This window comes from Nelusetta ayraudi, unplaced genomic scaffold (assembly GCF_046127955.1).
Source record: "Nelusetta ayraudi isolate G7.1 ecotype Tasmania unplaced genomic scaffold, CSIRO-AGI_Nayr_v1 ptg000034l, whole genome shotgun sequence".
Classification (NCBI taxonomy): Eukaryota; Metazoa; Chordata; class Actinopteri; order Tetraodontiformes; family Monacanthidae; genus Nelusetta; species Nelusetta ayraudi.
In genome coordinates this window covers 2,699,665-2,726,104 of record NW_027466084.1, presented here as the reverse complement: position 1 = coordinate 2,726,104, position 26,440 = coordinate 2,699,665, and the positions used below count along the sequence as shown (strand labels likewise).

At 44.1% G+C, this 26,440-nt stretch overlaps 2 protein-coding genes across 14 annotated transcripts in view; one reads left to right on the top strand and one right to left on the bottom strand.

The window, feature by feature from the left end:
- Positions 1-9,129, top strand: part of rbfox1 (RNA binding fox-1 homolog 1) — a 183,334-nt gene extending 174,205 nt beyond the window's left edge. For 6 of the 13 annotated variants that reach the window (XM_076032454.1, XM_076032455.1, XM_076032453.1 and 3 more), the window contains 2 exons: positions 7,451-7,612; positions 8,237-9,129. In XM_076032454.1, coding sequence (XP_075888569.1) covers positions 7,451-7,612; positions 8,237-8,284 — 210 coding nt within the window. In that variant the 3' untranslated portion in view covers positions 8,285-9,129. Of the gene's footprint in view, positions 1-6,973; positions 7,126-7,428; positions 7,666-8,236 lie in introns of those variants that run through there. The other 7 variants (XM_076032462.1, XM_076032460.1, XR_012927411.1 and 4 more) reach the window with 6 other exon arrangements.
- Positions 9,130-23,796: 14,667 nt separating this feature from the next.
- LOC142892354 (junction plakoglobin a-like) overlaps positions 23,797-26,440 on the bottom strand; it is a 104,110-nt gene continuing 101,466 nt past the window's right edge. The window contains exon 18 of the mRNA XM_076032467.1: positions 23,797-24,180. The gene's annotated coding sequence lies outside the window, so the exon portion shown is untranslated. The remainder of the gene's footprint in view (positions 24,181-26,440) is intronic.

Sequence of the window (26,440 nt, the reverse complement as noted above, 5' to 3'; positions counted from 1 at the left end):
TGTCATTGTCGGGAGTTGGAGGAGAATGGCCGACACTGACCGGAGACCACAGAGAGGCAACGGTGGCTCCAGTGACCGCCGGTTGCACAGCGTCTCAAACACCAGGAACTTTGCATTAATCCAGTAGTGCACACAGTCTGGGTCCTGAATGAAGTAGCCAGAGACCACTTCGCTAAAAGCAGACGTAACCTCGCTTTGATTTCCCCGTACAGATACCAGTTGACAGCCGCTTACGTCATCCTACATTCCCGCATGGGCACTGAAACGTTTGCGTCGCTCGCGCACGTCGAGTCGGATCTTGCAGCGTCTTTCAAAGGCGGATTACACAGAATGACATCATCGGCATTGTACACACTGAAATACTTTATTTATTTATTTATTTATTTATTTATTTATTCATTCTAAAACACAACTATCACACAATTGCTGGCGCGGGCTAGGGTGACACCAGGTCATGAGGTCAGAGTGTGAGTGCCTCCTCTCCAGGCTTGCAGGCTCACAGTCCCAGCTGATGCTTCCTGCTTCCAACTTCCCAGTTGGTGTTTTTTTTTTTTCTCTCTGATCGTACAAAGCGCCTCGAGACGCCTTTGGATGTGATGTAGCGCCGTACAAATTAAAGTTGATTGATTGATTGATTGATTGATTGATTGACACAGTTGCATATGGCACATTTGTAGCTACATTCACGCAGCAGCTCTTCAAGCACAATTTGGATTTTCCTTTGGAGAAAATCCGATGTTAACACACAGGTGTCGTCATGAGGAATGGCTGCATGGTCTGGCTGATGATTTACTTTTTTATTTTTGTTTATTTAACCTTTATTTACCTAGCAAGCCATTGAGAACCGATTATTTGTTTCCCCTGGGCCAAAGAGCAAAGGCTAAAACGTAAGAATGAAGTCATGCATTCATTTCACAAAACAATCAAACAAAATCAGGCCATGCACTGCCGTGTGCCTGTGTGTGTGTGTGTGTGTGTGTGTGTGTGTGTGTGTGTGTGTGTGTGTGTGTGTGTGTGTGTGTGTGTGTGTGTGTGCGTGCGTGTGTGTGTGTGCGTGTGTGCATCCGCAGTGATTTTGATGATTTAGACCTGATGCTCGCGGCCACTACACACTCACGAGTGCACACGGAAAGATGCAATAGTTACACTACACACAAACACGTCTCGTCTCATCCATACTGTCCCCTCCACGCCCCTCCCCCGCCCCGAGCCTCTCTGCTGCTGTGCCTCAGCTTTTTTTTTTTTTTTTTTTTTTTTTTTTTTTTGCTTTTTGCAGCACTGACATCTCCTCACTTAAACTTAATTGAATTTGTCTGTGCCGCTAACGGCAGTCCAAATGACACATTAATCCCGCCTGTAAAAGGTGATGAATGTCTTCATGCCTTGGCAGCGCGGTCCATGTTAGTTATTATATTTCTAATTTGGTGGATACCAACCTCACCCCACACTCCCTGGTAATGAAATAATTAGTCATTTTGATAATTAAATCCCTGGCGGTGCCGCAGCCGCGGGGAGGAAGCGAGCGAGGAGCGTCGGAACGCCGGGGGCCGACTGCACGCGGGGGGGGGGGGGAGCGATCGGCCCGAGTTGACAGCCTTGTCGGAGGCGCTGGGCTCCCAAAACTTCAGTCCGGCTGAGCCGGGCTCGGCTGCCGTGTCATCAATCACCGAATGGTGTTTGCAAATAAACCCGAAGTGACCCCCCCCCCCCCCCCCGGCGCAGGCCGTCAGTTGGAGGTTCATTGCAATATGCCACGAGCGGTCGTTTGCGAGCCTAAATTAGCGTCCCAACGCCCTGTTCCTTTGTCCGTCGCTGCTGGTTATGATATATTGCGTACATGTTTTACACACTTCCACGTGTCGGGGTCGATGCCCTCCACAGTACTGCGCGTCTCTTGCCTTGTAAGTCAACGCCCCGTAATTCAGAAAAGTCAATCCCTTCATTTTTATTTTATTTTATTCACTTATTTTTGATTTTCAGACTAATAAATCAGATATACAGTACAAGCTGTATACAACTATACACTGACCAAAAAGCCTTTGCTTGATTTTGCCTTATTTGCTTATTTCCTTCACGTTACCTCTGCAAGGACAGAGGAGGCAAAAGTACTCACATTATGTACTTGAGTAAGTAACTCTGGTAAAAGGTACTTAAGTACGTACTTAAGTAAATACTTTAAGTGAGCAAACTGATTCAACTCCTTCACTAAAGACAAAGTAAGAAAGTACAGGTTCTCAAATGTACTTGAGTAAAAACTATTTTCTTTGTTGCAAATCATGAAGCAATACAGTAATTAATACAAAAAAAGCTTTGGTACTTTCAGTACCATTTATTTATTTATTTATTTTTTCTTAACTGCAGCACAACTAAACTGTAATCACTAATAGACTAGACATGACAAGTGAGCCATTATGGGATGTTTACACTTTTAATAACAGTACCCAGTGTTATTTTCTACATCTTTCTTCTCTGTTTTTTGTATTTTCCGTGGTGCTAAAAGCGTACTAAACAGCGACCCCAAAGCTGAGGGCCTCTAAGATAATCTCATCATAAAAAGAAACACTCAAGTACTGTACAGATACCTATAAAACCTACTTAAGTGCAGGAACAAAGTATTTGTACTTCGCTTCTTCAGTAACAAAAAACACACACTTTTGCATATTGAAATGAACCTCCAATGCCTCGTTACTGAAGTACTTGTACTTCCTTACTTTCCACCTTTGTGCTTTGGATAGTTTTAGTGTTTCGTGACATCACAAAGGGGTTAGCGGCAACACCACCAGCCAGGTCTTTTCTTCCGTCTCAGGTTTGCCTTCTTTTTCTCCCTCTAAAGCGGTCGGCTCTATTTGCTGTTTTTTCAGAGATTTCTCTTTTTAAAAATAAATGCCTCCACATTAAAAAATAAATGGCTCTGAAAAAATATTTTGCCTATTATTGCTAGCAATTAAACTCGTTTTTAAACCCATTAAAACTATTTTAACGGTCTCTTAGGGGGGTGGAATGCTGTTGGGTCCCCCCCCCCTCCACGCTTCAATTGTAAATTCTCATCCCATTGCCTGGAAATTTGTCATTCACCCCTCACAGCTTATTCAGCCTCCTAGATACCCTTTGACATTGGCTGCCGAAACGCCAAACTATTCCATTTAGTGTCTCATGGCAACAGACGGCAAAGCAGAAGGCTCCCACCACATGTTTCTAATTGTGATGCATGAGGTCTTTGGAACGAAACATACTTTGTTTGGGGAAAAGGGGGAGCTGGATGCAGTTGGAATAAGGTCAGGCGTTAAAAACCTGACCCGCTCCGCTTGTGGAGAGACTGTTTGAACAGGAAAGCGGTGTGAGCCTTTTCCCCTTCCCCCTACGCGTCTCCTCCGCTCGGGCAGAACGCACCCGCTGCGGCGCGCGCGCACGGGTGGGATTCCTTGAATCCCGTCCGTACGTTCACGTGTCGTGGTTGGAGAAAACCCGGGGATTAAACTCCCGTTCCCCGGAGGACTTGTGTGAACTGCTGCTGAACCACTCAGTGGGTGTGCTCACATAGGAAGTACGCGCGCTTCTATCCGGATGCTCAGGCTGTCTTGCCCTCTTCCTCGTGGAGGCTAAACAAACGGGTGCCTTTGATGGTTTTTAAAAGTCCTCAAGTCGCGTGAGCGGAGCGGCGTGGCTCCGCCAAACTGGATTTCAGTCTGGAGAGCAGCTTTCGCACCATTTAATGTCTCACAATGCGGCCAAACTGGAAGCCCTCGCGGAACCCCCCCCCCCGCCCCCCCCTTCCCCTCCAAACCACCCCAACTCTGCATTCATCACCACAAGTGAAATGTGCCACAAATTGGGTAAGCATTTCCATGTAAGCCCATTATGACTGTTAAATGATTTGGGCGCTATTATTAGGCCCTGCGGCGGGTATTAGGCCGAGCCTCGCCTGAAATCGCTCGAGTCCGCCGTCATCAAGGACATTCTGGCTTTCATTCCTTCTCCGAGGGGCCGGGGGATGAGAAGCATCGGGGAAAGAGGAGGCCGCGAGGGCGACGGCCTTTGTGGGGGGGGGGGGGGGGGGGGAATCTCTCCGAGGGCGACGCTGGCTCTCGCCAAAGCCTTCTGCTCTCATTCCAGGTCTGTGGAAGCGTCTTCACACCAGAAGCGTCTGCAGAGTGTTAGCAGAGCGTAGCAGAATGCGTCCCAGAAGCGTAAAAACGCGACGTCCTGGTAAAGAACACCGCCATTTTTTTTAGGCTACTTGCGTCAATCGCAGCAGGTGGGATCGCTCAGGCAGGGAGTCAATGATGTGAACACACGGTGGATCCGGTTGATTTTCACCCTAACATAACAATGTGCTGGATTTTACTGTGAAACGTCAATGTGACGCATTGGCTCCGACGCTGTTCATTTCGGCCGTCAATTAGTGAAGCAGATTTCAAATGCAGGTGTACCTTAAATACCTGCAATTTGTATGATACCAGCACTTCGGTTTATTATTATTTTCAGATTTTACACACATTGATACTTCGAGACACTGTTGGGACGGGTGAAGGAGTCCTGTTTCACAGTTGTCTTCTTTAAATACACGCAAAACTGCCGGGGTTTTCCCGCGGTCTTGCAAATCGCGATCGAGACGCCACCGCTAGGTCCCGTGTGAGAGGGTACGGAGCAGTATCTTTTTTTCACCACTAGAGAGCACTGCTGAGCACAGGGCCCAAACCGGAACAGCGAGGCTTTGCGCTCCCCCTCGTCCGCCGCGGCGCTCAGACCCTTTCCACACCTTTCTCCAAACGTTCTGCATCGTCCAGCAGGCCTGCGATTCAGTCGTTACCTATGTAAACAACAGCCGGCGCTCAGCGGCTTAGCCACACTTTATCATTTACATAGCCGCTACACGCACGGGCGGCTCCACGGGCTTTGACGGACAGTTCAATTTGGGCTCGATTCGTTCCCTATTAGGTTCTTCGTTTTCGACTCGGACCAACATACAAGTTCATTTTCAAGGCATCACTGAAACTTCTTAATTTTTTTTTTTTTTAATTTTCCCGGCACAGCTTGCGGTAGTAGTCGTAGTCGTGGCAGTGGCATGAAGTGAGTTGTTTGGCGAGAGGAGAGGGTCCGATGGAAGCAGATGATCGGCTGAAGGGCACGACCTCGAGGAGGAGGAGAAGGTCTAAAAGTAGCACTCACTTCTCGAGGAGGGCCAACGTGTCGCAACAAATTTTACTTTCCCTTCCGCTATGAATAATGCACGTGTGTGTACCGTAAATCCTGCAGGGTGCTCCATGGAGCGTATGAACTGCCTCTGTGGTATGACCTGTTCGATGTTAGATGTAAATTATACATGTGATGTAACCTCGCGACCCAGTTTTTACGTATATTCAATTATTTAGTCAAAGGAGTGCGAGGCTCTTTTTTGGGGGGGGCTGACACGGCAAACAAACAGATCACTTTGAAAAAAGTTTGCAGCGTTCGACTCTCAGGTGATATTTCCAAAATGCACTATAATAACCTTTGCAGGTGGACGTAATTTGACCTTCTCTGAACATTTGCAAGCATTTGTCCAGCTGTCCGGTCTTTTAGCACTTTATTGCACAACATTCTGTTCTCTGAGGCGGTTAACCACACAAATCCCAAACACAAAGTGTTCCGCTCCAAGAGTCGACCACTAAACACGCTGGCTCTGTAACAATGTGTATCTAAACAGTCCTCCTTGACTATGCTGTTCACATGTTGACATCATGAGACCCAGAAAACTCCCCCAAAAAAAAAAGATCACAATGACAATTTTGTAGTTGTTGTGTACTCTCACCACTGTTGTTAGCTTTTGTTTCAAGAAGCTGAGATTAACAATACCCTTGCTTGTTTCCACTTGAATGCACTACGTTCATGATATATCACAAACCTCGTTCATTCATTTCAACTACAAGTCAAAATTCCCCATCCCTTTTCACAGTAGTGTATCTCCTACGTGAAAGCGTTACCCACTACATTCAAAGACTTTCCATCGACAATGTCACTTACCGCCAGAGGGCAGCACTGGCATTTGATGCACAGTGCATTGACTGTATAAAAAGATGGAGAGTTGGACCGCGAGTACCACTGTGAAGCCTGGACATTGGTTTCACAATCAGCTCGGTTTGATTTGAGAACCGGATGATTCCATGTTTGGACGTGTGGGCGGTACCGGAGTGAGAGCAATGATTGGAGCTTGGGTGCACTGTACTGATTACTTCCTTAGAAAGTAATCTAATTACTTTTTCCAACTACTTTGTTTCATAACTTACTCATTACTAATTACTTCCGTTAAAAAAAGATAAAATAACAGATGTGTCTGTTTTCAAAGTTGACACACATTGTACAACCAACCACACTATTCTTTGATTTAGACGATGTTTGTATTTCCAGCTGTCAAACAAAATCGCTGTTTTTTTCTTTTCTTGTGGTTTAGCTTGCTAAACATTTTTTGAAAAGTAACAGAATCGTTACCTGATAAAGTAATGATGATATAATCACCAGTTTTGCCACAGTGATCCCGTTACGTTACTCCGTTACTCCACAAGTGGTTTAATAACAGTAGTGGGTTACTCAGTAATGGATTACTCGCCAACACTGGCTGTACTGCATCCAGAGGCGTCTCAAAGCACTTTGAACAATCAGAGGAAAACCAACTGAACCCCGCAGGAGTAGGGTCCTGCTGCCCTGTAGGGAGGAAGCTAGAGTGCATCTGGACTCCAGAGGGCGCTCATCTGCTTTACACACGTGGAGAGCAAACAATGCGCTACGTCACCTCTCAGAGTACGCCAAGAGGTTGGCCGATAAATGTCCCGATTCACCTCAGAATCACCTCGGTTTCTGTCGTTCATCCTTTGTTGCCCCTCCCACCCCGACGACCCCACGACCCCACGACCCCAGCCCCTCCCCCACACACACTTCCCTTCCGTTTCGTTTTTTTGTTTGCTGTTGTTGTATTCACTGGATTTCTTTCATGTAGCTGTTGGCATGCTCCCGCGGCATGAAGCGTCTTGCCGTGCTTGCTGCATGACGATTGCACCAGTCATTGGTTGGTCACTCCACCTCCCACCCCGCCCACCCGACTGCACGCCCAACCGCCCGCCCACCCGCGGGTGTTGCACTGGAACGACGGTAACGTAAAAAGTCTTGGCTGTGGTCTGCGCAGAGCCGAGGGTGGGGGGCTAACGAGGTTTTGTGTGTGTGTGTGTGTGTGTGTGTGTGTGTGCGCGTGCGTGCGTGTGTGTTCCCATGACCCCTCCTTGTGTTGGTTGAAATCCCCCTTGTTCTTTTGCGTGCGTGCGTGCGTGCGTGCGTGCGTGCGTGCGTGTGTGCGTGTGTTGTGTTTCACTTGCATCCTTTTCTTCCTGGACGTTGTATACCTATGCGCGCGTGTGTGTGTGTCGCTGTGTTGGTCCATGCATGAATGTGTTTCAGAATGCGTTCGCCCCGCTGACAGATGCCAAAACTCGGAGCCATGCAGACGACGTGGGGCTGGTGCTGTCCTCCCTCCAAGCCAGTATATACCGGGGAGGCTACAGCCGCTTCGCACCCTATTAGCAACACCTCCAACCTACACTCAACCTTCCAACAGCGAGAGAGAGCGCGAGCATGTGTGGCGGTGAGTGTGTGCGAGTGAGAGCGAGTGGAGCGGACGTGAGATAAGAGTCGGGGGGGGGGCATGGGGGGGGGGGGAGACGGGCGGGGCGGGCGGGGGAGGGGCACAGCGGAAGACGTGTGTCACTGAGGCCTGGGTATTGCAATACATGCAGTTTGTGCATCATTTCAGCATCTCCTAAGAGAGAGAGAAGTACACGACGAGAACAAAAAAACAAAAAAAAAAACAAACAGATAGAAAAACGAGAAAAGAATAAAAGTGACAGCTGATATTTTTCATCTTATACCTCAGATATTTTGTGCTGTGTATTTTGATATTGTGGGGTTTTTAATTTCTAAAGATTTAAAAACATAGATTATCAGCTGTTTTTCAATGGTACTAATAGAGAGCTGCTAGAGTAACGATTAGGATTACAGAGGAAATATTTATCAAGACTCAAAACTGTCGGTGGGCTTGTATAGAGTAGTCACACTTTCGGGTTTTTATGTTTTGTAAGAGTGTTCAAGTGACTGCTAGTCAATTGTTGTTGTTTTACTTTCTTTCTTTCACTCTCTCTCTCTTTCTCTCTCTCTCTCTCTCTCTCACTCTCTCTCTCTCTCTGCTTCCTTTCGACTCTTCCTCTGTCAGTTTAACGATGATTTTTATTTTTATTTTTGTTCCGGAGGAAGTAAATAAGCCTTGTAAAAAAAAAAAACTGTAAAAAAAAAAAAATGGGCACAGAATTTAAAAAAAAGTCATTTTGTGAACTTTTGGGACTCGGGTAGTAGAGTTAGGAGCAAGAAGCTGAGGGCAGCCGTGATTTTTAGCTTTTATTTTTTTGAATTTTATCGACTTCTGGTGACCTTTCTATTTTGACCATGAATTCCCTCCTGACGTGGACAAACAAGGCCAAGTGTAATTACTCATAATTACAGGCATCGCAAGCATCTGGTAATTATATACGACATTAAGTCAAAAGAATATTATTTATTTATTTTTAGTTTTTTTTTGTTTTGTTTTTTTTTAGTTCGCTGCAACATTTAATTTTATTTTTTCTTGTTATGTGGTGAGAACAGTCCTCGTCGTTCCGGCTCGGCGTCTTGTGTTTTTTTTTTTTCCTCCTCGGTTGTGCCGAGCAAAATTGCCTCCACATCCCTGCTCTTCCATAAGGCCGTCTGCGATGCAGCGAGCTAATGAAGTCACGATCCGGCAATAAACAAATTACAAAACAAACAAAAAAAAAAAAAGCGCTACAGAAATTAGCGATCAGGGCTGCTCCCAGCTTCCATAGCGAATAGAGGTGTAGTTTACAGTAGTTCAATTTTTACCAAGGGGGGGGGCCGTGAGTCAAAGCACTATTCAGGCTGTAGATATATTGACTAAATAACGTGGTTCTATATTACGTCACTTCAAGCCAAAGGTTCTGATGGACATATCTGGCGTGTTGTTTATTTTTTTTCTTTTTTTTTTTCTTTTTTTTTTGTTTTTTTTTTGCATAGTCAAGTTTCTACATAGATATGGATTACGAGATAGGAAGTACAGTGCAAACAAAAAAAAAATGGCAACTAAACTGTTTGGCATTTAATTGCTTAGTCAATGCTGTGATATGAAGAAGTAGGGTCATATAAATAAAAGAGGACATAGATTATTAGCTTAGAGTAGTGGGCAGAGTGTAAAAGGGAAAGGAAGGGTTCGGCGGGAAGGAAGTCAAAGTTGTTGACTCAGAATTCAAAAGGTTTTAATGTTTTTTGGCACTAATCTTCCATACCGAGTAACGTTGGCCATCCAGACATAGATGTTTTTTTATATAAACTTCCAATATTATTATATCATTGGTATAGCTGATGATTTTTATATTACAGGAAAGATTTTAAAAAAAATATATATATAGCGGTGGCTGATGCCATTGCATCTATTTTATCTTTTTGTTCGCCTTTGGTTTTGTTTTTTATTTCCTTGAGATTTAAGGGGGGGGGTAAAGTATAATAATCCAACAATGTATTATATTTGAACTGTGCAGTGAAGTCTTATATGAAATACACAATGGATTAATGTTTTAGATTTAGATGAGTAGATCAGTTGTTAGGGCGAGCTATCTCATTTTCTATCAAATCATATTCAGATTTTTATTAACTCTTTACAAACAATGTAATCACGGTGTAGATACTCTCATTCTTCCGCTTTTTTTTCTTTCTTTCTTTTCTTTCGTTGGTCAGCTGTACCCTTTTTGTACATGCAACTTGTAATTTTCACATAAACCTGAGACATATCAGTGCTGTAGTTGTATTTTTTTTTTTGTTGTTGTTGTTGTCCCTTATTTTATTTTGTTTTGTTTTTTTCAAATTGGTTCTGTACTTTTTTCGGGTTCTTTCTCTTTGCTCTCTTGTCATTCTTAATGTGAAATTCTTCCCGTTATTTTATAGAACTCGGACTTTACTCTTTGAGAAGTAACTGTTTGAATATTACAATACTAAATGAATATGACAAATAAATTATTTGTGAACAGGCTTAATCTATGATGTACATATAGAAGTTAATGAGTCTGTAGTGTATTTGACAAAGCGCTACGCCCGGCCGACAGGGGGCGCTCTGCGACGGCTGCATTGCAAGTCAGCCGCGACAGGCTGCTTCCTGTGCCGCATTCTGTTTACAAACTACTCCAAATTAGTGGTGTTGTTAAATATCTCCCTTTTTTTTTTTTTTGTGTTTATAACAAATTAATAAGAAAACCTCTCTCAGACCGCATCACATGATCTAAGAAAAGAAAAAAAAAGGAGAAAAAAAAAAAAAAAAGGCGGCCGTTTTGATCCCCGAGGCCACTCGGGTGGTCCAAACCTCGGCCCGCGTGCAGCCCGTGGCCGCGGCCACGGCACCGGGACACCTCGTAGTCCTCTCACTATGCTGAATGTCTGACTCCGCAACCACTTTATACAAGCTCTGCTTCCAGTAGGTGTTGTGGTTCAAAACAAGGCTTCCTACCCAGTCATTGTATGTGCATGTACTATGGTTCTTCCACTAATCAATAACCATCAATAAAGTTTTGTTTTCTCAAAACGTCTGCGGCTGTTTTTTCTCTCTCTGTTTTTTTTTTTTTTGTTTTTTTTTAAGTTCATATTCAGAGGTAAAATGGGGAGTGGTCAAGAACGGGGGGGGGCAAGCGTTTTGACTGGTGGGTTGTAAAATTTGACAGAGGGGGCCGGAGAAGCAGCAGCAGCAGCAGCAGATGATGGATGGAGCGTTTTGGTGACCCATCTCATAGGAGAAAAAAAAATACATATCATGGGATATGCAGAAAACGTGCGCTTTAACGTTCTATTGGAAATGAAAGTTACGACAAAACAATAAGTCTGTGAAGCCCCACAGTGTTCAGCTCTGTGTTGAAAACGACTTCAAACACTGAACAAACCTGTGGAATACAGCCATTTCATTACCTGCTATGAATTCACAATTTATTCCAAGTCCGGATTTAAAAGCTTAACGGGCCGCATATGGCCCGCGGGCCGCGGTTTCCCCGTGCCGGGCCCAGAATCTTACAGTGGGGCGAAGGTCATCGCTGCCTTGAAAGCCTCGGACGCCTGCCTGTCTGTTACACGCCGCGTTCAATCCTCCCGATGATTGCCGGAAACCATTCGCAGTGCAATAGAGACAGCTAAGATACGAACCGCCTGTCGTGCGTCGATTGGACGACTTTGGAAATGTAACTGGTCGCAGTTTACAAGTTACCCTATTGAAAGATGTAATAGCGGTGTCGCTGTTTCAATTGCCTGATCAAAGTAATGCAACTTAAATTCAAGTGGATTACGTTTTGGATTGCTTTCTCGAAATTTTTCTTCAGAATGTCTCAGTCTCCGCTCCAGAGAGAGACACGATTTCAACCGGCAGGTGAGTGGTAGGGGGCGCTGCAACTTCAGTACTTCAGTACGGGAGAACCAATATCAGAAGCATCGGAACAGTATCAAACTTTCATCTGTGGAGGGGAAACAGAATTATAAAAATTCGTCGTCTGCGTAATTAAAATTGCAATCATGGTTAATTCCGCAAGTAACTGTAATTTAATGATGCTTTTTTTTTTTCTTTTTTTTTTCCAGTAGTGTAACTGATTACAATTATCTTCATTTTGTGATTAAATATTATTGAATATTGAATGCGTATTGAATTAATTAAAAAATTTCTGTTGTATCGAAATGTATTGAATTGGTCCACAAATAGAACCAAAATGTGTATTGTGTTATTGTGTTACTCCCCAACACCGGCCGCCCCCCCCCCAGGAACGTGATGTGCTTGCGCGCACGCGTCCCGTGCGCAGCGGAACACGTGCCAGGCAGACGGACCTGCGCTTGTGCACGGCGTCCTGCCAGCTCTCTGTCGCCGGGCCAGGCTGCAGTGCCCCGGTGGCACCGGGCTGCATTTCATCATCTTGCGCAGAGGCTGCCGAGTGCTTGGATCTCGCCGTTCCAGCGCTAAATTCGTTTTATAGCGGCTGCAAATCAAATTGATCCTCCTCCTCTGGTGTCCTGCATAGGAGGGGTTGCACATATCCAGCGTCAGCGTCAGCGTCACTCATTCAGCACACGCGAGTGAACGCACGGGTTTAGCAAGTGCTTTTAAGTGAAGTGAAGCTGACGAGCCTCCAAATGAAGGCTGGCTGGGTGGTGGTGGGCCGTCTGGGCCATGAAGGCCTTCTCTGCTTCACGCCGAACTTCGCACGTACGCCTCCTGTGATTGGATAAGACGCCCTGAGAACCTTACGGACTTGACTGAGCACCCGTTGCCGCCGCAGCGAACCGGCGACGGGTGAAGAAGAATATAAAGATTTAAGAGTCGCCGGATCCTCGCCGGGCATTGGAGCAGCAGCCGCTCCAAAATGTTCAGCTGATTGATGATGGAACAGCCCAATAGTTTGCTTAGCCACCGCCTTGTTGGTGTCTTACACGAAACGGCGGCAATGTGCAGTTTATTGGACCAGAGTTTAAGCTCACTCTAGTGTGCCTTGATGGACTTATTAAAGCTTTGTTGAAGAATCTTCTGAGAGCGCCCCTTATTTGTACGTTTCGGCAGCGTCAGTTGCCTTGGTTTCCTCATCTCAGTTGTAGTTTTCAGTGCTTCGGACACTACGTCTCTCTCGACTAGCGCAACCCACAGGAGGGTGATGTAACGGTAGTGTGATTCGGTGCGGGTTCTCGAGCCGACGTGACGTCACTGATGGCCACTGGTTGTGGGCGGCTGCACTTCAGTGAAAATACTTTACTTCACTGCGCGGTCATGGAGTCACTCTCACAAAACTCACAGCACAAAGCCGCTAGCTGTGTGTTGCGTGCACAGCTGATGAGAACACGGGGTTGGTACAATATGTATGGGATGGGGGGGGGGGGCCAGACCAATTTTTATGGAGGCCCAAAATTGCAAGCGCCGCCCCTGGTGGCCAGCTCGATGGTCTGATGTCTTTCCGAGGTGCAAGTCGTTCCATGGGAGTGGATCAGAAGGGCAGACTATATATTAAATAAACCAAACCCTGACATTGTTCCACTGAAGCAGAATAAACTGATCCATTCGCCAAAAAAAATATTTATTATGTCTTTAGAATCCGGTTGGACGCGCGAGAGAAGCCAGCTTTACTACATGTTTACACTCCGGTTCGTCCCTTTCGCAAAGGCAAAGGTTTTTAACATGTATTCGCTCTCCGTCAAGGCGACTCAATTAATCACATTCATTTATTTTTTTTATTATTTTTTTTCCAACACAAAGTCTGTCTAGACACTGACTTTCTGTTTCCGTCTGACCCTTTCGCTGGGGACGGGCGTTGGCTTGACATTAGGGCTCCGAGGGCTGCGTGAATCATTTCTGTTTGTGGAGGAAACGCCCCCCCCCCCCACCTCGCCTCCTCCTCCCGCTTTGAAGGTTGGATTTCTGCGCGCTCGTCCAGCGCTCAGCTCAGCTCGGCTCAGCTCGGCGCTCGGCTCTCCTATTGAGCCGGCGCTCTCCGAGCAGCAGCGCACCACATGACGAATCACGGGAAGGGCATCAGCCATTATTCATCTTTGCACCGCTCGGGAAGTGAAGTACTTTGGGATCAAGTGAAATATGCGTGTCATTGCTACTTTCTAATTGAAGCACAGAGAAGAATCGCGCGGCGGCTCAATTTGATCGGCGTAATTAGAAAAATTTAGCCGAGGGCCTCGGCAGAAAGATAAGCAATATGAATGTTTAAGTTTGATGAAGGGTTCACATTACAGGCGGTAATTATGTCGCGCCAGTGTAGAAATAGGTGATCAATAATTAATGCATAGCAGGTCACGTGTGAAATATAATTCAGACTTATTCATTCTGCAATTCCAGATAAAAAATGTTGGCAGAGGTTGTTTTTTTTCTTTTCTTCTTTTCACCTAAAGTCATCCACCCTTATAGAGTCTGTTCTGGTGGATTTGGCTTTAATATAGTTTTGACATGCAGCTTGGCTTGATTTCTTTCTTTCTTTTTTTCAATAGTTATTGTAATGTTCAATTGTTTATTGTTTTTTTTGGGGGAGGGGAGGGGGGGGGTGCCTTGAGAGAGGTCGCTTAGGACACAGGAGACATCGAAAGCAAAGATCACATAACTTCCAAAAGAAAAAAACTCTAAACCTATTAAAAAGTTACGAACTGTTAAAAGAAATTTCTCAACAGCGCAACTGAAACCAAAAAGGAGTGCCGTCTTATAATAGGTAGTGATTGGGGCCTTTGTTTGTGGTAGCTGCACTAAATCAGCCGCCTTTAATTAAAACCCCAAACAGGAGTCTGTTTCTCATATGGTGGCACCATTTTGTTCTTCGAGAACCGTTCTCTTTCAACGGCGCTTTTAATATGAACTGAGTTTGCTTGCCCCGCGAGCGACATTGTGCCGTGCACTTCGCCGGTCACAACCAGACACTTGGCTGGCCAATCCAGAGTTAGCCGTGCAAGCGGGTTAAATAGCTTAAACTGAGGCGGTGGGTTGCCTCGTTAATAAAAGTGTGTCTGCTGTTGTGCCTGTGACGAAGGCCCGGGGATTTCTTGAATCCAGTCGGGGGGCGGGGGGGTCGAAGATGATGAACTGCATCATAGCCTCTCATCAATGGCAAACGAGTGAAAGTGTATAGCTGAAACATTGACGTAGGCAAAGAATTGTATTTCGCGTGTGTTGAAATCAGATTTCCGCGGTTGAAAAAAGAGGCGCGCCTGTGCTTTTCCGGAGAAAGAAAGCAAAAAATAAATCTCTCGAAACACGTGACTGTTTCGTTTTTAAATGATTAACAGAAGTCTAAGTTGTTTACATTATTGAAATCATTGCAAACAGACAGGTATACGCAGTAGATAAAAAAAAAAAAAAAAGAGATTCAAATATACTGCACGCTGGAGCAATGCATGTATAAATAATAAAAACAACAACATAAATACACAATTTATTCAAGTAAACTTCAAAAGAAATAGTTTCTCGTGCACTCTTGCTGAGCGTATGCTGCACTCCCCTTGCTAATCCTCTCCAGTGCAACGCTTATGCTTGTCGAGGGTAATCAATGAACGGACCGTATTCTCAGGGTGCACAAAATGAAACAGTCTTTTATTAAATGTATATTAGGAAAACGCCGCTCGTTACTTTGAAAGTGTAATGAATAGTTGGAAGGTAAATCGCTTAGGGGTTGCACCAGCATATTAAAAAAAAAAGTTTAGCTTAATACAATACAAATGCTCCACAGAGGTTGTTTTGTATTGTGTTCAGCAGTACGACCGAGAAGTAGAGGCCGATATTAAAGGGCCATGTGTGAGTTTTCCATAATAGATAAATAATAATGACATTATAGCTGAAATAAAACGTTTTACAATAATAATTAAAGCTTATCTCACAGCACAGAGCAGACACTGAGCCTGTGCCATGATGTCACCGCATCTGTTTAACCTGATTGTTGAATATACAGTAGTGTTTTTTTTTTTTGTTTGTTTTGTTTTTTTTCAAAAGTTAACCTTTTATAAATGTAAATATAGATTTCAAGTGTAACTTTTACACTTGTGTTCTTCTTTGCTAAAGTTCACTCCTTAGCACGCATTCAGCATGGACGTTTACACTGCAATACGGTGCAGAATTCAGACTGGCTTTACTGTCATACACTGAATCCATCCATCTATCAACTCTTCAGCTGCATTCGGGGTCGCAGTCTAACTGCAGCTGTCTTGGTGCGAAAGTGGAAATCGCCTTTTTTTTAATGAGGGGGGGGGGGGGGGGACTACGGTGGGTTACTGCGATGTGTAGTCGTTTGTCGTGGTCCTGATTGCATTTACAATCCAACAGTCTGGGTTTTTCCGCATCCGTCGCGTTTTCAAACGCACGAAAGCTTTCAGTTTGACTTGCCAGTGCGCCTCACGCACGAGCGGACTGTGATGTGTAGTGCTGTGTCTCCCTCTAGTGGCCATTTGTCGTCACTACCGCTGTTAGTCCTAAAAAAAAAAAAAAAAAAAAAACTGCAGCAATTCCGTCGTTCTCCTGAATCATGAAACACTTTGATCTTCAAGTCTGGGTGGAAATTCTCTCCTTGTTGTGTTAAACTCACGTCTGGAGCCTTCACTGAAGCCGCGTTCCTGTGCGTAGACTGCCCTTTCCTGTTGCTGGTGCGCCACCTTGTGGGCACAGATGTGCAATACGTAATTTGTGATGACGCAGGGTTATAATTTGATGCTTTCCGGGAAAGATGTATCGATGGGAATTCCAGTACAGCTCATTAAGAAAAGTCGTCAGATGAATACAGCAAATTACTGACACAAAGCAGCTCTAAATGTGGCTGAATCAGTAAAAGAGTCATTGAAGAGCCGTTTGGGAGTCTAATCAGTTTTCATCGCATCTTATCTGGGTTGGTGTTCTATTCCCACGGCCCTCCAAAAAAAAAACAATAGTTTGCGGCTTTAAGCAGGATTTTCATGGCAGGCGTTGTCGTACCACCAGACCAAAGCGCACTGGGAGCCCCCTCCCTCCAAGTCTTCAAGTTCTACCAAATCACTCCATCAACTTTTAAGTGCTACATCACTCCGGGAGGCATCTCTCAAGGACTTTGCATAATCAAAAAAAAAAAGAAAAAAGAAAGAGGTTGGTTCTTTTCAGAGAAATCCACAAGCTCAAGCCTTTCGGATGAGAGGAGAACCGAGCGCATCCTGGGACGCACCTGGACTCGGTGGTGCAGCATTTTCCTTGGGGAGAAGGGCGTCTTATCTTATCCACAAAGACAAAGCAGCAACCGCAGTACTGCAAGGAAATGTTAGTCAAACGTTTACACTGACAAGAAGGAACAATTGGCCCAGGAAATGAGTTCAAGGTCTTTTCCTGCATTGAACCCACAATCTGTTGTTTCACGGTCTACCCACCAAACTCTCTGAGCTATTTGACCCACTTGTCTGTCGTTGCTTCCAAGGCTTCTCTCTTTTCCCCCGACTTGAAAACCTAAAGTTGTTTTCAGATTCTGATGGTGCCTTTTAAATTTGAGAAGGGTTACTTTACAAACAAACAAACAAAAAAAAATCTTAAATTGTGAAAGGTTAAAGATTATCACTATTTGTTTTTGAAAAAGAAAAATATTCAAAGAAAAAAAGAAAATAAATATTGTGCGACAGTGGCGGTCCTGTCACTATGCCTCCAATTGATCATGCGCCCTGGCTACATGGCCAAAGGGACGTCCCTTTGGCTGAATGGTTAAGCGGGAGTCTGGGGTTCAAAGCCCGCCCGGGTCCCTCTGCGCCTTGCCACATTCGTAGAAGATCTTTAACTTTTTATGAGACGGATTAGCAAGACAGGTTTAATTACAAAAACGCGTTTGAAAATATAATGTAAAATCTGACTTGTTTCCTACTTCATAAAGTTATGATTCACCGCACGTTTCAACGTGTTTCAATTTGCAACCGTCTACAGAGGTCACGTTTGTATCGATTCATTTTTCACAGAGTGAAAGAGACATTCTCACTTCACTGGGAGTTTCAGACAGCACCACCAAAAATAAGCCGTGACAATAAAAACAGAAAATCTGCAGACTTACCGGAAGGTTGCGGTGAGTGAAAAACTGCTCAAGAATTGAAGCCGTTCTCCCTGAACGGAGAGACTCTTCTATTTTGAATATCCTCTGCAGGCAGAGGGAATGTCGATCCAGCTCTGCATAGAAATGATTCCTCAGGTCAATGTTTGTAATCCTGTGAAACTCTGCACACAGCTGCGACGGAAGAAAATAGATTGGTCTAAGCAAATACAACAGACAGAAGGTTAAAAAAGAAGAAGGAGAAGAAGAAGAAGAAGAAGAAGAAGAAGAAGAAGAAGAAGAAGAAGAAGCAAATTAACTTCTAATGTTCAACATAATAAACTTCAATCTGTCACATGTAAGTAAGTAAGTAAGTGGACCAATCTCATTTTTTGGTCTCTGCCAGTGCACCAGTTTGCTTGAGCCTGAGGCTTCCCTTTTTTTTTTTTTTTTTTTGGGGGGGGGGGGTCAAGATCACATAAACAATTCCAAACCCCAAGCATCACCAGGTCACCAAAGCTGACTCATCAAGACAATTTCAGTCTTATGCTATCAGGTTGCTCCTCATTACCTTCATATATTTTCATTGCATATATAACGTGCAATTATTTTATCCTTTATACATTTTTAAAACCCAACAACAGTTGTACAATCCTTGAATTCATTATTCAGAGAATTCCACAGTTTGACCCCCTTCGACAGAGACACATTTCAGTTTCACAGCAGTCCTAGAAAATGGAGTCCGAAACAGAAATTTCCTTCTACGCCCTTTGTCCTGTGAGACAAATGTAAATAATTCCAAAAGAGGATCAGGAAGAGATATGTTTTGGCCTTCCACATAATTAACTAAACTTTCAGATCAACCAGCTCTTTGAACTTTAGTTGCCTGGACTTGATGAACAAGCTGTTTGAGTGTTCTCTGTAGCCCTTTTTATTTTATTTTATTTTTTATTTATAAGTCTTTTTGCTCTTTTCTGTAAAAGAAACACTGGCTTAAATGCTGTATGTTGTTACCCCACATTACAATGCAGTAACTCAAGTATGGCATAATTAAAGAGGAATACAGCATATGTAGCGAATTGAGATCAAGAAAGTCTTTCACTTTAAATAACACTAATGATTACAACTTCTCATCCAAAATAATAACACCTGTTATATATTATGTGCTGTTATTTTTATCAAAGCTACTGCCTGAGAGAAAAATACTAGTATCATCAGCAAATAACAAAAATTTCCATCTTTATCGAATAATATTTTTCAATCAATCAATGAGCGCTAAATGGATCGCCGTGCTCAGAATCCATACTGTTTTTTTTTTTGTATTAACTTTTTTTTGCAAACCACTTTTATTTTAGAAAACTACATTGGCCTGTAGTTATTGAATATATGTTCATCGCTGTTTCTGAAAAGGAGAATGACTGTGGCTACTTTCATGTGCTCTGGGAAAACACCAGATTGAATGGATAAATTACAAATGAATGTCAGTGGTTTAATGATACAATCAATGATCCTTTATTATTTATTTTTTTTAACAATGGTGATGTCCAGTCCATCACTGTCAGTGGACCTTTTGTTTTCACATTTCCTCACATGAGGCAGAATTTCAAGCTCATTAACCTCTCCAGGAAACATTTGCTGCGTTATTCTGTTTCCCATTCTAACAGTGTTGGTGTTAATAGTTGTGGCCATGGATTTTGCTACATTAGCACCAATGTTAACAAAAAAAAAAAGAATTGAACCCATTTTCTATATGTGCTCTGTTATTTAACACTGGTTCATCCTCCACCAAGTAGACTGCCAATTTATTATGTTGTGCGTTTGGCCTTTTGACTTGATTGAGGATACTCCATGTTCCTTTCATATTGCCTTTACTCTCACTCAGTTTTCCTTTATAATATTTATATAATTTATTATGCATGTGTACCACTAGCACCTAGTAACCGTTGTTGGAGTTGTGATACTGTGTCCTCAGTTGTTCTATTATGTGCAATGTTGTGGTTAGCCACATGGTGGCGCACTAGCGCAAGGTATCAAACTTCCTGTATGCGCAAGGTCAGTGGTGTTGTTCACCGTGAGAATAACGTGTGTGCTCAGCCAGAATAAATGTGCCATGCTTGACTAAACAGAGCCTACCTCATTCACCAATAGTTATTTTTCTCTGAATGCAGCGTTAGCTTGCAAAAGAGTCGACCATTAGCCTCAGCAGTAACAACGTCGTACACGTTGACACGAAAAACTAAAACTAGTTTTATCGACAAACTTCGCTCTTGAAGTGACTCCCCTTAAAATGTTATTCTTGGTGAATAATAAAAAAAAAACAGCAGGGGGCAGTATTGCCACATTTTGAGTTTTCCTGTATATCGTCCCCTTCCTAAAAGGCTCGAGCACACATCTCCCCCAAATAAATGCTTTGCCAAAGCATTTATTCAAGCTAGTTTTCAGAACACTTGAAGAAAAAAGAGGTAGACTTTAGTCTACTTCAGTTTTTAACAGCCCGTCCAAATGCCATGTTGCATCCTGCTGAAGACCGAGGGCTTCGGGAAAGAGCACGAAATAACAGTACATTTTTTTCATTACAAGATTTTACCAAAATCTAAGTCTTCTATTAAAGACCATTGTATCCTAAGGAGGTTCATCACCTTAGGCTGTCTCTGTCCTACACATCTTCTTTTCCAAAAGCCATTTAAAAGAAAAAAAAAGACTGTTGATGAAACAGTGATGCAACAGTTTTGCACAACGTAGCCCATTCTTCATTCACATTAACCACGTTTGACATTTATTGTCCAGTTACCAGACAAGTATTGAGTGAAGCATATTAACTGAGCATTGCAAATCAGATTTTTTTTTTAAAAAAAAAACTCGCTGTCGCGTATAAGTAAAAGTAGTGAAAATCTAACAGATTTGTTGGATATTACACCTGCGAAACATCAATGGTTAAGGTTTGAGTCTCTACATACTTTGTACGTTTTAATAAAAGTACGATCAAATGATTTTGCACGTTGTTCTACAGTGTTAGAACAAATGTCTCAGTTCAGCTACAAGCCTTAGCATTCTGACGTTACTGCCGGTGTCATGACTGCGTTCGAGTTTCACGGTGGTGCACTGAGTGGGTTGTGGGTTCGATTCCCACCCAGGGCTTCTCTGTGTGTGGATTTCGCATGTTCCTTGTGTGGGTTCCCCCCCCCCCCCCCCCCCCCCTCAGGTACTCCAGCTTCCTTACTAGTCACCAGACTAAATAGTCCGTAGGTTAAATACAGGAAGAGCAGTGATAAAAATGGATTGACAGATTGAGTGAAAGAGGGTTTCTAAAAGGCTTTCCATTAAGGGGAAGGACGCTACCTGTGCTGCTATCTGCGTATGTTTGATGGAGCTTCCTATTTTATTGAATTTTTTTTTTTTTTTTTTTTACATCGCCTCAACAGTATCTTAAGACTGCAGGTTTCTTGCTTTAACACCAACAAGACTTGAAGGATGAGGATTAGGATGAAAGGAAAAGTGGACTTCAAGCTCAGACTTTACAGCAGGGAAGTGAGTCACAATGGGTCGGAGTTCCATTTGAAAGGACGGTTCTGCTGGAGTCTGGACGTTCATGGTGGTGATGAGGACTCGAGTTTGATGACTTGCAGGCTTCTGGTCCGAGGCTTTGATTGTAATGACAGTTTTATTGTTGAAGAGGGGGAGGACGGCAGGGCCCGTTGGGGAATATTGTATTTTTGATGTGGAAACAGCCTCCCAATTCCACCGCAGGGAGAGGAGTGGAGAGGCACTTTTTAAGGGTTGGACAATCGAAAAGTAATTGGTTTCGAGACAAACACACAAGTTGTACTCAAAAAAACCAAAAAAAAACAAGACAAATGAGTTGAATTAGAGACATTTGAAAAAGTAGATTAGTCTACTTGACTGAATTCTCACCAACTAAAGATTCCACTATAGAGGGCCAGGCTAACTGATCCGTCCTGTGGACGCACTTCCATTACACAGTGAAGAACTTGTAATCACAGTCTTGAAAATTGTCTCCAGTGCTGGACTATAGGAACATTGCAGACACCAGTTATTATTATTTATTTTTTTTACCAGATTGCTGTTAATTGTTGATGCAGGTGTTGCAGGTTGTGTAAACGTGTTGATGGTCAAAATCTTTGTAATAGTTTTGAGGGGTCCGTTTGGGAAACCTGCCTCGGGAGAAACGAGCGGTGGAGCGGAGGGTTTCTTTTGTTTAATGTTGTGATATTACAAACAGCAAAACTGAAACGGGAGACAGTCAGTAGACTTTAATTTGGCACATAATATGCACAAATGTCATGTCAAAAAGGAAATGTGTTTGCTTTTGTGATAAGTTTGCAGTGTTTTATGGGCAGAGGGCATCGGTCTCGAACCATTGTCACACGTCTAACAGACAAAAACACACAAACAGCCTTTCAAATTAAGATTGATTTAAAGGAGAACAACTGAAGATAAATTGTGTGCGTTATATTTAAAATTCCATTTTGACCGGAATGATTTTAAGTCACGTGGGCAATTTGCGTCAATGGTTCGGAACAATTCATCAATGAAAGGAAGTAAAAAATTTCCTTTGCGTCTTTATCACAGCGATGGCTGGGGCGGGGCGCGAATAAATGCACAACACAACAGTGATAACAAAATTTAATAATGATGTTCAGATCCAGAGACAGCAGAACTGTGGTAGATTGCCTCAGCAATAGATCAGTCATTGTGTCTTGTGCTTTCCTAACCCTGTAGGCAACACTCGCGCTTCTCCGCCCTAAAAATGTCCACGACCGACGCCTTCCCGCCGCGCGCACACACGCACACACACTTAAATGGAGATTATATTCAGAGTCCACCGATGTCCCGCCCGTCGAGCGGCGCACTCTTTCAGTCCGAGAAGTCATCCGTCGTCATGTTGAAAGCACGATGTAAACAGTGACGGTGGGTGCAACGATGCGGTGAGCCGACGCTGACAAACGGGAATGCGCGCGAGCAGATCGGAGAGCCGCGGCCCGTCAATTCCACGTGGACGGGAAAAAGGCCCGTTTTCCCCGCCGCGGACAGAAAAGGAAACAAAGCGTCCATCCGCCGAGGGCGGAGGGGAGGAGGAAGGAGGAAGAGGTGGAGAAGGGGTTTTGTCGTCAGCGCTGAGCTCACCCGAATGGCCTGTGTAGTCCTCGTGCGGCTTGCAGAAACCTCCATACCTTTTGTTTTCTTTGTTGTTGTTGTTGTTGTTGTTGTTTTTTTTGGTTTTTTTTAAATCTCTCTGGTATGCAAGAGGTGAAGAATGCTTTCAATGAGTACACAATATACTACCATGCAACGACCACACGTGGACACCCTGGGACATGTGCACCGCTCAAATACACAGAGGAGACATCTAAAATACAGCAGCTACAGGCCGGGATACACGGGTAGCATTTGGTAGCAAACGTGTGAGTGGCAGCGACCTAAAAGGGGGCGGGGAGGGAGGGGGGGGGGTTGGAGGGGTTTTGTGGGGTGGGGTTGGGGGGTGTCTTGCGTTGGCAAAATGGTTGTTAATGGTTAAGAAGGATGAGATCATTTGGGTGTTACCCCTGCATATCAGAGCTCCCGGCACCACCTTGCATCACCTTCGTCCAAAGAGATGCAACCAAATTCAGGTTGAAATCATTTTAAGGTGACATACAACCCCCCCCCCCCCCCCCCCCCCCACCCCTTGTGACCAGTTTGGTTAAGCTCCTCTATTCTTGCTCCACGTATTACGTACAAGCCCAAATATTGCCTGGCACTGCCAAAGCCACCAAATACACACGCTGCAAATAAATGCACTTTTGCAATCTGGGTCGACTGCTGAAGCCATTCTCACAGCCGGTCACAGCCATGATTTTTTTTTTTTTTTTTTTTTTTTTGCCTCACAGTACCAGTGGAACCAATATCAGCAACTTTACAACCAATCAGAGTGCCTTCTTTCCTCTGAGTGGTTGTACATCTTCACATTGCAGAGGCCGTATCCAGCGGTGCCTTTTTTTTGTGACCAAACAGATTTGCTGCACCAAAGTGAGGAGCAATTTTTTGCGCTGCCCCATAAAATGAGACGCCTACGTCAAGGCACCGGGCTAACGCTTTTAACCGACACTAATCCTTGTTTGGAATTGTAAATTTGTCTGGCTGGCTGTGCCGGGCAAGTCCGAACTATCAAACTTTATTTTATTTTCTTTGTTTAATCGCCCCCCCCCTCCCCCCCACACACTTTTTACGAGATTGCTTCGAAAAGATACCCGTGTAACAATGCCTCAAAACTTTAGATAACCGCCGACCTGCCCACACCGCCCCAACGCACGCACACTTTCAGTCCACAGTAAAACATAAAAACAAAGTTACATTTTTCATTTACAGCAACGATAAACCTCTTTTTAATAAGCAACCTAGTTTCATAGTTCATGATTGCCAAATGATTTACTTTGTTTTTCCCCCCCCCCCCTTCCCCGTTGGAACCTTCCACTTTTTTCTGATTAAAACTGGGTTCCTCCTCCTCTGGCTCTCGGTCTCCTCAGTCCTTTCGTCGTGAGATTTGGTTTCTTGGTCCTCTCCAGAATTCATCTTTTCTTCCATTTTTCTGAAAAAAAAAAAGAACAAACTGTCAGGAATAGTAAAAACTAAGCCCAAGCCTTTCAAATGGTTTCTGTAATGCATCTCCAATCAATGTGTAATGAGGCCAACGCATTGTGCCAACATGGCATAAGAAGGTTGTATATCAATTTTAACACAATCTCTCAGACAGAGCGAGGCAATGAGTCAGTGTGTGACGAGACCAGTTGCGATGGTGATGTTTCAAGAGTAACACAACGGCTTAGGTTACAGAAACTAGACATTCCAAAACTGAAAAAGGAAGGAGAGAAAAACAACACAAGCTCCTCGATCAATCAACAGCATCCACATGTTTGTTTTTTCGTCACAATATGCAGACGTCCAGATAAAACGCAGTCGCTCTGCAACTTCCACCGCAATTCAAGTGTATTTCATCCTTTTTAGTTTACTGCTGCGTCATCCCCAGTCCACATGGGACTGCTGGTGTCCCTGTTTTGGAAAAGCTTTGTTTCCCTTGAACACACTGGGACACAAAGCTGACACATAGATTCACAGGCCGCCGCTGCAGCTCCATTTTCTGTGAACTAAAACTAACCGTGAAAACTTTATCGTTTATGGAACCAAGAATAAGACGTCTGCAGAAGATTAAAAACCGGCACAATTTGGAAAAAGTCCAAGGTTGCAACACAGATCCGGCGAACGAAAGCATTTTTTACTTAATATATTCATCTGCAGGCTATTCAGTATGCAAACTTTTTAATTTCCAGATTTCTTGGGACAGAAAAATTACTTTCTGCCTTGCATACGTTCCTGTATTTCAAAAGTTACATTTCATATGTCTTACAAGGGAAGAAATACCAGGACCTGGCCGATGAAGCTGTGTTAAAGGGGTGGCATGCAACCAGCTACCCCATTGAAGTCGGCTGCCGCGGTTTCCCAGCAAAATCGGTGAACTACTTCCTGCAGAGGGTTGGGCTGGGACCTAAACAGCTGAAGAAAGCCACCAGGGACATTGCCCGCAGCAGCGGAATCCAGCTCAAGATGGCTGTGGCTGAAGAGAGCCCACAGTCGGAACCCTTCTGCTGGTGAAGGCTAGTCAGCCTTTGCTGCCCCACTCAGGAGAGGTGTTCAGGTCAAGGGGCGAAACACCTGTGACCCTGAGATACCTGCTGACGATGCGGAAGGGCTCCAACAAAGTGGAGGGTCAGGGGAGTTCTTTCAGTCTCGGAAGATCTGCATCAGTTAGCGTAGGTCCGAGTTGTAGCTCGGAGCAAGCATCTTTTATGTTTTACTTCACCGTCCTTTGTCATTAATTTTGACAGCCTATCTATACAATTTTTTTTCAAAAATAGGGTTGTCGAAATATTTGTTCTGCTCCTCACAAACAATTTACTGCTCCATCACCTCTGCAAGGTCCTCCTGGAGCAGAAGACCTGGGGATCTTTGACTCCAGCCTCCTGCCTCATCAGCTACTCAACACCTGCTGCTAATGACATAGTAATAACACTACCTAATCTTTGCTACTGTCCTGTCCTACTCCACTGCTGCGACTGGTCTTACCTGACATTTCACTTGTAGTGTTTCCGTTACTGTGTTCCTGTCTCTGCTTTCTGCCCTCCTCTTTCTTCTGGTTTATACCGAAGACCTGCCCTAAATTCATGAGTTAGAATCTGCTGGAGGTTTCTGTCTTTTAAAAAGCAGAAAACTACTATTTAAACATAACACAAAAAGCAAGGAAATGTGTGTTCCGTAGATTATTTCTTTGATGTAACAATGCTTCTTTGAAATACATGTTTATATCTTTAGAAAGCCTGTTTATTCCCCTTTTAAATGGTGCCACACTTGTCAGGAACGTGCATTTGTGGGGTGAGCAGCAGAGCTAAGTATGTGGGTAGCGCCCATGAAAAATGTAACAAATCGTCTCTGTTCAGTCAAACAGCTTATTCTGCCGTTGCTATTGCCTCTTTTTTGAGCTTCTGGTGCCCCCAGGTGCGGCCAATCAAGTGCCTGATTGGCCGCACCTGTGAAAATGGGCTGTGCTACAGTGGTCAGCAGGTGTCTGCTCCAAGAATCGGCACGCCGCGTTTGACTGATCTGGATAGAGCCTGTGCGACGGGGCAACTTCAAGCTGGTGTTGTTTGGAGTGAGCTCTAGTAACATCTCCAAACTGAAGGCCAAGTTCCATATAATGGGGGATGTCAGAGGCCGGCCTCGAAATGGGCGTCCCAAGACGACGACGCCCCAAGAAGACTGTTTCCTCGCCCTGTCAACACTGAGGTATTGTAGGC